At 26.7% G+C, this 11,005-nt stretch overlaps 1 protein-coding gene across 1 annotated transcript; it reads right to left on the reverse strand.

Annotated features, from left to right (window-relative positions):
- Positions 1-3,996: 3,996 nt before the first annotated feature.
- On the reverse strand, positions 3,997-10,751 carry LOC145847221 (2-Hydroxyacid oxidase 1-like; the record flags this gene model as incomplete). Its single annotated transcript, XM_082953534.1, has 5 exons — positions 3,997-4,073; positions 5,586-5,655; positions 6,993-7,154; positions 10,090-10,181; positions 10,588-10,751. Coding segments are annotated over 5 exons (565 nt in total), but the record flags the coding sequence as incomplete, so codon positions are not given.
- Positions 10,752-11,005: the final 254 nt, after the last annotated feature.

Below are 11,005 nucleotides of genomic sequence, written 5' to 3' on the forward strand. Positions count from 1 at the left end.
AACATTTGTGTGTTTTGTTTTGTGCTTTATTTTGAATATGTTTTGAAGCTGATGAGTACATAAGCACGAAACACGAGTCCTTAAAGTTTTACATCTTGAAATAAACCTTTTTATTAACAAAGCTTTTAAGGTGGGCTCAGTGTGAAAGATTTAATTTATCAAGTTAAATAACTTAATTCTATATATATATATATATACACAAAGTATCTAATAACTTTTTTACTGATTTATTATCTATTTTTGTTTATTATAAACAAAAACTTACATTTTTCGATCTTTTGAGTTAACGACAGCATTATAATTCGTAACTACATAAATATATTATATTTTATTCTTTTTTCAAAACTCACAGTTTTCTATTTAAATTTTTTATCTTTGAAAAATTATATACTTCTTTCAAAAAACGTTTAGTATTATTTTAAAACCAACCATTATTTTTTTAGATGCATATAAATAAAAGCTTTTCTTAAGTTTTTTATGTAATATACAGTTACTATCGAAAATTTTATAACTATTTACTTACAGAAGTGATCAACAAAGCCCGAATTTGCGTTTGACCTTCATTTTGTGGATATATTGATACTAAAAACACCATCGGACGGTCAAAAAATGCTTAAAATGATAGTAACTGAATATAATCTGAATTCTGATCCTCAACCTGCGTAAGTAAAAGTGTTGCTTTTTTTCAGCTTAATTTATGCTGTTTTTTTTTTTTTGTTTTTATTGATTTAAAGAAAAACTAAGTCAGAACAAAAACTATCAGTTTTTTTAAGGAGATTTGAAGTAAGAAAAAATATAAGACGTTAAAAAACAGAGCGTTGAACACCAAAAAAATAAGGAGCTAATTTTCAAATCCAATAAAAGTAAAACTTTTAATAATTTTTGGTTTTAAACATGTAAAACATTTGTTATTTGTAGCTTTTTTATTCCACAATAATATTAGTATCTTAATAACTGGCACTTTCGTTTTTGTTGTTCATGATTTTTTTTAATCATTATTATAAATTATAGTAACGGTAACAAACATACAATAAATAAAGTTAATAAACATGAGCAATTTAAACTAACAAAATGCTTAAGACTTTGATTAACCTCGTGTAAATAGGAGTATTCCTACCAAGATGAAATGTTGTAGTTTCAACAAATGCAATGATGTGGAAAGTGTTGATTCGTACGAGGAGCCACCTAGCGAAACAAGCGGAAGCGTAACACAAGAGTATTTCTTTGTTAACATTTATTTTCTCGCTTCTTAACTTTTGTCTTTGAAAACTTCGTAACTTTCATATAAAAAATACATTTAAGTTATGCTTTAAATGCTTAAGATTCATAAACTTTTATTTTTTTTTATAAATAGGTTTTTTAAAATTATCTGAAAACCCTCAGTTTAATACTTTGTTTTAATTTACAAGTTAAATCTTTTTGTTTACTATTAACCTAAAGTTAAAACTTTATTTTGTTTTCATAAAAAAATAAATAGTAGCTTCATAATTACATAAAACTATTTTCTAACTTTTATTATTTAATATATTTGTTAAAACTAACCGTCTTTAAAAACATTTTTGACTTGACAGGTTATACGGTTAATAGTTACATTTTCAAATAATTCTAAATTTCTTAAATGTGAAATTACACTAATGAATGGATAAATTTTTTATGACACTACACCTATTATGTAGTTTACGATGTTTCTCTACAACTGTTATTCTTGTTATTAAACACTTAAAAAATATTTTTAATAGTTAATAGAAAGAAAAAACACTGCTTATAAAGTTTTAGAGCTTTATTGAACGTTTTTGTACATATCGAAAAGTATTAGTACTATTGCGAACATGCGTAAAAACACCAGTATAAATAGGGTTGGGCAACAATCTGCCAGCGGGCCGGATTCATCTCAAAAACAGAAATTTATGGCCTGCGACTTAATTTTTAGCTGGATAACTACTTGTGGTTAATAAGTAAAAGCTGAGCTTTTGTATAATAAACTTAGTGAAATGTTCTTTTGGTTTGATATATTAATCACAATAGTGTTTAACACACGGGCAGGCATTTGGTGGTCGCGGGCCAAATTTAAAAAACAAAAACGCTTGCAGGCCGCAGTTGTATATTAGTTTTAGTTCTTCATATGCACCCAAAACATTTAGTTTAAACTTCGAATTACCCGTGAATTTTATCCGAGACCTTTTATTTGCTCTTCCTTTGAAACCTGAGAATATTCTGTGTAAGCTTCAAAACTTTTTAACTTTGTGGCTAAAAGTCAAAATTTTGTGAAAATTTTAACGGCCATGTCCATTTAGAATATTGAAATGCTGGCGGGCCGCACTTTTACCTTCCGCGGGCTAGTTATAGCCGCAGTTTGCTGATCCCTGAACTAGATAATAGTTTTTTTTAATTAATTGCATATTTTGTCCCAACAAGGCATAACTTTATCCGTGGTTTTGGATTCGATAACTGAAAGGTTTTTTCGTACACCATGTCTTGTACAAAACTTTTTGAGCGCTTATATTTTTGTCGTTAAATAAACAATTTGATGTTGTAAATTTATTGCAAGTATGATTATTAAATAAATTTAGGCGAAAATTGTCTCTTTTGTTTAAGATTTTAGTTTAACTTATAAATTTAGATTATAGTAATCAACTCAAAAATAATAAGGTGCACATTGGTGCTTTATAAGTGCACAAACCTATTGTGCTCTGGTGGACACCGTGAAGACCTTTGATTTACATTAAAATTATCAGTTTATAATCATTTTATTTATAGTCTAACTTAACACAAGAATTATTATTGCAAGTTTATTGTCCATATGACTGACCAGGGCATCAAAATCTAAGCCACTTAAACAGAAAGACACGTAACGAAATAAATCAAAAATAAAAGTAACACAAAAAGTACATTGTTTAAAACAAAAATGAAAACATATTTCAATATAATGTATGTAAGTTTATAAACTAACATAAAAAGCGAATTTTTAACCACAAACTTATACTTCTTTACGCTTTGATGTAAAACGATCAATCATGAAAAATTAAAATGCATGAACTGACAACAAAAAATAAAAACCTAACGCTCCAAGCACATCAGAATAGACTGGCCAAAAAATAATCATTTGAAATATTGAAAAAAAGACTCATCATTAATGATTAATAGAGGAAAGGCGCTGCTTCAAAATTGAACTATAGACTAAGTTGAATCTCAAAATTAAATCAACGATTAATAAAAAATTACCTATTAATTTCACTAACAAACATTTTGTTTAAACCAAACTTTTTTAACTTTGATCGAAATTCTTCAACTTTTTTGCAAGAGATTAACTTATTTGGAAGTGTGTTCCATATTTGAACTAACCGATGGAAAAAAGAACTATGCCAAGCCTCATTACTGAAATGATGTTTGCATGTAAATTATTAGCTATTTCCTCTTAGTAAGTAATTATTTCCATAAGGTTCAAAATAAATTGAAAAACTGATTTCAATTTTTATTCGCTGTTTACTTATTGAATTTTTAAGTTTGTAGCTATTTAGTGTATTAATTTTTTTGTTTGTGAATACTAAATATCGAAAGTTAACAATTTATAGAATTTTAAATGTATTTGTATTATAATATTTTCTTTGTAGATAATATAGTTTTAACCTTCATCAAAATAAAATTAGTAGTTAGTTTATAAAAACAGTAAAACGAACTAGGTAAAAGTTGTATTTATATTATCAAGACTAAGTTATAACTCTTATTTTACAATACATAAATAAGAAAAAAACATAAAAAATGTAATCACAGTTTAAACATTTTATTTTGCATATAAGAAAACCACAAACATAAATAATTGCATAAATAAAATTGTGCATGATTATAAGGCATAGTGTGAGTATAGGTCATTTGCATAAAAGTTTAAAACAAAATTATAAACCTTGATTAGTGATATATGATAAATTAAAATGAAAAACTACTAAAAAAAGTACTATCAGTAAGTATCAATCCATTACTTTTTTTTCAACCTCACTATTATAACTTCGAACGAAAGTAAGACTGATGAACCACCAAATCTTCACCATTTCGGATTTCTTCAATTGTACGGCAACCTAAATTATACTCGTTTTTATACTTAAAAAAAATCTAATTGTAAATCGTACTTTTTTATTTGATAAATGAAATTCTGTCTGATATTTTTTTAAATACTTTAATTTGTACTTTTACGTTTTTTAACGGTTTAAATAATGTTTACAAAAGTATACACCTGAAATTAGTGGGCACAATAACTTTTACCGTACAAAACTTTGTGAGTAACAAAAATAAATTTTAAGCGATTCAGTAAATTTAAAACTTTAGTTTTTATTAAACTTTAATAGTTAATATACAACATTTATTAATACAGGTACTGAACCAAAGTAATTGAAGATTTTTTATTAAAATATTATAAACTTAACAATCTAGTCTAGTGTGTATGGACAGTTATTTTTCTGCAGCCTTTCTAGGCATAGTTTTTGAAAAATTTTAAAGTTTTAGTTAAACCAAATAAAAGTATACAAACTTTTGTTTTTATTTTATTTACGTATCAAAAATAAAAATTGAGAATTAGTTTTAAATTAATATTTAAACCTTTGTTAAAGTTTTAAAGTAAATTATTAACAAGAATTAGATTAGACTATAGTATTAGGAAAAAAATTACTATATTAATTTTTCTACTTGAAAAAAAAATTGTTATACTTTTGCCTAAATAGAATTTAGTAGCATTTGATATCTTTATCTAATTACTTTGATTTTGTACATACCTGTATTGTATCGTATTTGATCAAAATAACTCACCATTATTTTTATTTTGGCTTTATTAAACAAATTTTTTGTGAATTAAGATAGTAAAATAGTTTTAAAAATATTTAAAAATCACAACAAATTGTTTTTCTCTTAAAAAAGACATTGTTTACTTTTCTATTGTTGGTTACAAAAAAAAATTATTTTGTAAAACTCAAATCATATTTAAAAGCGTTAAGTTGAAAGTAAAAGTTAGTAAATTAGTAAAAATTAATTCAGCTGAAATATGTTTAGAAAATATATTCGGCAATTTAAAACTAGACTCTAAGCCAAGGGTCGGCAAACTGCGGCCCGCGGGCCAAGTACGGCCCTTTAAGTCAAAATCTGCGGCCCGCGAGCTCTTTTTTAGCCGAATATATACAATTTAAATACAATTAAAATTAAAGATTTCGTAATAAAAACTTACAGTTGGGCTCTTAGTTCAATAAAAAATATTTATTATTGCACTAGTATTGCTTAATTTGTCATATTTTTGATCTTAAATAATACTTTTCTACTGATTACTATAACTTTATATAAATAAATTCGGCCCTTAAAGGTTTTTTTTATATATAGTGCGGCCCGCGAGCAATTTTTCCAAGGAAAATTGGCCCGCGAGTTACATAAGGCTGCCGACCCCTGCTCTAAGCACTATTTTCTTATAAAAACCGTAATAACAAAAAAAAAAATGGGTGCTTTTTTAAAATTACAACTGTATGTGAAAGCTAACATATATTAACAGAACAATTAGTATACAAACAATCGTTAAATTACAGTTCACATTGTACTTTTAAAACTCTTACCCATCAGTTTCATGCAGTTTTCAAATTCTTCTTTAAAAATATTCAATACTTTTTTCACTCCCTCTTCACCCTTATAAAGTTGTAAGTTTTTTAGAAACATTATAAATAAATAAATAAACTTTATTTATATAGAGCTTTCTCCACTAGTATGCACTGTTTTCTTTTTAGAATATTAAAATTAAATTTACTCTACCGTAGCTTTTTAATTTGATACATAACTTTTTTTAAGCTTTAATATAGAATAAAAAATACTATCATTGTACAACTATTTAAACCATATAAGACAAATTTTATAAATAATAAACGTTTAATCAGGCTTCGATTAATTATCATAAACAAACTATATATGTGAGCGAATATTTGCTTTGAAACACAATTATAAATTTAATAATAATCATTTGGTGTTTTTAGTTTTTAGTTTTTTTATTAGTTGTCATCACAGCCAAAGCCTGGACTATACGTGCCGTGAGACAAGCTTAAATTAAAAACAAGTTTTGATCATACACCTTAGATCACCACAACCTCTTGTTTATAGTGATGAAGTTGAAATAAATTAGCATGATCCCTGCGCAAGGATGACATGAGTTTTTATTAGAACGAAACCGTCTACCGAAAGCTTGCAATCTGATGGGTGCACGACAACTCAAATTCCGACAATTCAAATTCTTGGAAAAAATTTCTAAAGGTTACAACTCATAAAGTAATGTATATGAGAATAAAATTTTAAAAATACATTTTTAGGTCCTATTATAAATACCTACAAGCCATTTCTTTTTTTTTGAAAAATTTTGCATATTTTTTAAAATAATTTCAGATTACTTAAAATAGTTGTTTTTCAAAACTTATTTTAGCCATATCTAAAATTTTTCAAAAAATAAAAAATGCCTTGTAGGTTTAATAAGACTTAAAGAAGTATTTTTTTTATTCAAATATACATTACTTTTTGAGTTGTGGTATTTTGAATTTTTTTTCGATATTTGTATTGTCGGAAATTGAATTGTCATGTAACCCAATCTGATGATCCATGTGGTAATATTAAAGCTTGTTTTGTTCTTATGTGTAATGAGATTTTTAGTACCAAAACATCTTGGTTTTAAAACTGAATACTAAAGACTCAATAAACGTATATTTATATGTACTAAATTAAATTATCATATTCCAAAAATATTCAAACATCAACATATTTGAAATGGCATTTATACTTTGCATACTTTATAAAAAAATATGATGTTATTAATACGCACTAGTTTTACATAACTTTATACTAATCGCTAACTATTTAACGTAACTAATGTTCAAGTTGATTATAAAAGTAAAAAAATTTGTAAGAAACCTTTAAAACATTGCAGCAGTACAGACAATTTACCCACAGTTAATGCATACTTGTTCATAAACATTTATTTAAACCTGATAAGCAAGGCCCCACAGAACGGGTCGACCAATGAAAACAGCCGTGGCACCGAGGGCCACCGCCTTGAAAATGTCGCTACCACTTCTCACCCCTCCGTCCAGGTACACCTGACATTTCGTCCCTGAAACAGCCCTGACAACTTCTTGTAATGCGTCTATCTGTTAACAAACTTCATTGGTAAAAAATGAAATAATGATTAAATTTGTATGAATAATTAAATTTTACAGGGAAATTGAAGCTATTAAAAGAGATTCATAACATTACATCTATTAGTTTTCCGATTTGTCAAATTTTAAAACGTACTTTTATATAAAAGAAATCATCAGCTACTAAAGACAAAGTTAATAAACAAAAAGATAAAAACAAAGTTTTATATCTTATTTCTGGTCATAAAAACAGAGAAAATTTTAAGATACATAGTGTAAAGGGTTTTTTAACACAAGTAAATCAGTTATTGACTAACATAATAAAAAAACTTAATTTATATTCTTCCTACAAATATGGCCATATGGTTTTTATAAAATTTTAAGACTATAATAAAATTAAGATTTTTGTAAGTTATTTAAACGTGTATCAAAATAGTGTCCCAGATTATAACTGTTTTATCATAGTAGTTTTTGGTTTAAAATAAAATAAATTACGTTAAACTGTTTAGGTAACAACATTGACAATTTTTTATGTACAGTAAATAAATGCAAAAGCATTATAAACTTAAGACTTATATTTACTATGGCGACAGCAAAAGATAAATATTTGCTAGTATAACATACCACGCGTCTTAAAACTATTACTTTACTGTTTAAAACAGTTTATACTCTTAATAAATGAACTCATATACAAAATGTATTTTATCTAAACAAAAACTGAAACAAGCATAAAAAATACTGAATTTTTTACAAATACAAACTAAGAACGTTTTACATGTGTTAGGTCGTTTTTTAAAATCGTATAAACTTAATAAAACTACTTACGGAAAATTAAAACGTTAAAATTAAAACATTAAGTAGATACTGAAAAAAAAAATATTTTGAACTTATTTTATTTGTACACATATTTATACTGTTTATACATCTATGATAGCGTGTAGACTCTATAGTGTGTGACTCAAACTCGTTTTGGTTACGCGCAACTATTCTATGTTGAATTGTTCTTTAGTTTGCTTCACAACTTGAATTTTATAGCATCTGCTTTAAAATAATAAGTGTTTTTTCGTCTCCTTAAATCTACCGTTTAATAACATTTGGTACGCATTATTATTATCTTTGGTGAACCTTTTAGCTTGTCTTAATCATACAAGCTCTACTACAGCTGCAACTAAACTTAAGATGACTTTTTTTTTTCGGTTAGGAGAGACATTTTTACTAGTTCGACCTAAAGGTTTTTCACGTAATAAATATAGTTACTCTTTATCCAGTACGGATCTAAATATAAAGTAAGCAATTAAGATTTAATGCTCTTTATAAAACTTGCAACATATGGTACTTGATTAAGATTTTTAGGGTTTATATTTAAGAGTTTTTTTTCAAACTCAACTAGTTTTACCTAACATAAGTTATGTATTTTTTTAACAAAAACTAATTAGAACAAATTTTTGATAACTGTTCAAAACAATATTAAACACACTAAAAATTAGATTTTTTTCATCAACAAGACTACTTTTTTGTAAGATAGTAGAGAAATGTTAAAGCGAATTTATAATAATTAATTTTTTCGTATAACAAAAATGACAATTAGAAAAATTTGCAATTGAAAATTATCAAATTTTTTATTCACAAAATGCAAAAAATTATTGTATTAGCATTTGGTAACCAGGATTTTTTTAACCTATAACTCTAGCTTATAGGTGAAATTACTTTATTAAATGTTCAAAAACTCTGAACTTAGCAACAACTTTCATATTTTAGTATACACTGTATTTTTAACATACATTCACCTTTCGCGAATCTACGCTCATTATGTCCAGATCAAAAGTGCGTAACTAAACGAGAGAACGTAACTAAACGAGAGTAGCAATTATAACTTCTATAGTGGCTGTTTTCTTATAGTGCACTTGACCAAATACAGATAACACTCCCACTTATTTTGTTTACAAAAATTTTTTCATTCAAGTATTACAAAAATGTGGTAAGTTTTTTCAATAAAAACTGTTTGGTGTACACAAAGTATTTTTTCTACTTTGTTCCCTGCTCACCTAAGATTAAACTTGTCTTGCGTGGTTTTAGAGGAAGATCTTTTAAACAACTGCTGAGTATTAAGAAAGTGTTATAGGGGAGGTCAAGCGGCCAACAACAATGTTGAACCCAAAAAAATGCCTGAAACTTCAAAAGTTCTTCATGAAACTGATGAAGAAGATTTTGGAGAGGAAGTATAACAGTTTGAATTCGAGGGTCTAAAACGATGTTGATGAAGACCATCAATTTCAACAAAAGTTATGTTTGTCCAAAGCTGTAGCTAGTTTTGGAGAGCACTACGAAAAATTGAAGACCACAAGGAAAAAAGTTCAACGTTTGCTGTGCAAAACAAGTTCTACAGAAAAACAATTCAAGCAGAAAAAATTGTCAAAAGACAATTAATGATATGTTTACTGAGAAAAAAAACTGTAATGTGTATGCATGTTTTTATTTAACACCATTGCACATTTTGCTGGAGATTTTTTTTTGCGCTGTTTCTTTAAATAGTTATTCATTATGTTATTAACTTTCATTGTTGTTCGTCAATCATGTTTCTTTAAGAAATTTAATTGAACCTGTTGTTAACTATTAAAATTCATGGTACACTTAAGCACAATTAAATTTTTATCAAACCGTCGAGAAACATAATTTCACAAAGTCTAAAAAAATATAGATTTGAGTTAGCAATTAAAAAAAATATTAAATATATTGTGAACTTAAAACATAAAATAAATTTACAATATTAAAGATTAATTTTTTTTTGTAACTTTTAAGAATTCTAAAACGCGTAAAAGTAAACGAGAGTGCGTAAACAAACGAGTGCGTAGATTCGCAAGAGGTGGCTGTACTTTAAAAGATAATACTTTTATAAAAACTTGTAATCAATACTGTTTTAGATGGAAAGAATAGTTTGCAAACTAACAGTTGCAGGTACACCATCTAGCTGCCTTGCACCATGATTAGACACTAGTATCCCGTCTGCTCCATGCTCCACTGCCAGCTTTGCCATCTCACCTACAACAAATAAGTATATGTTACAACTTTGGTATTTGCTAAATAGTAGTCCACAGATTTAATTTTGTTAGCACAATATTTCACACAAAATTTGAACAAAAACCTTAACTAAATTATATGTTGAGTATAGTTATGCTATAACAAGGTTTAATAGAGTTTTAGAAATAACACTCGACAATAAATTATAACTTTGTTTATAATAAGCTTGTTTCTTTAATAGTTCATTTATACTTTTAGGTAAAATACCAATATTAGAAACTAGTTTATTTTATTTTGTATTCATGGAAGTACTTTGCTAGATTTTTTAAACTGTGTTCCTTAGTTTACACAACTAATGTAAACTAATTGTTGACTTACGAGGATAAAAATGCATTTAATTAACTAGCTGCAAAGTGCATAAAAATACCAGTAATAATTCCTTTGATGACAATAGGCATTTTTGTGATCGTTTTAAGCCAAGAAATATCCTTCCAAGTTAGCGACGAGTCGATTTCTTTTGTTACGTGATTTGCCAATGCTGATCCTTGTGACAAGTGCATACTCGATTCTCTAACTCCAATGTTCTTTAAACTGTTGGTTAAAGTACATTTTTGAAAATTGAGACAGAGTATACATTATAAAACTTTAGTAAATTCCAAGTAAAAATATTTAATGTACGGCTACCTTCAATGCAACAATGATAAGTTTATTTTTAACTTTAATTGAAAAGTGGTTTAATTAAATAAATTCTACATATCCCTTTTGTTAGCTACAACGTTTAAGACATTTAATTCGGAAAGGTCTTGCGAAGACCGTTTTAATAACTTATGCTGCTAAGTTTTTAT

This window comes from Thalia democratica, unplaced genomic scaffold, assembly GCF_965202585.1.
Source record: "Thalia democratica unplaced genomic scaffold, ktThaDemo2.hap1.1 HAP1_SCAFFOLD_842, whole genome shotgun sequence".
NCBI classification, from domain to species: domain Eukaryota; kingdom Metazoa; phylum Chordata; class Thaliacea; order Salpida; family Salpidae; genus Thalia; species Thalia democratica.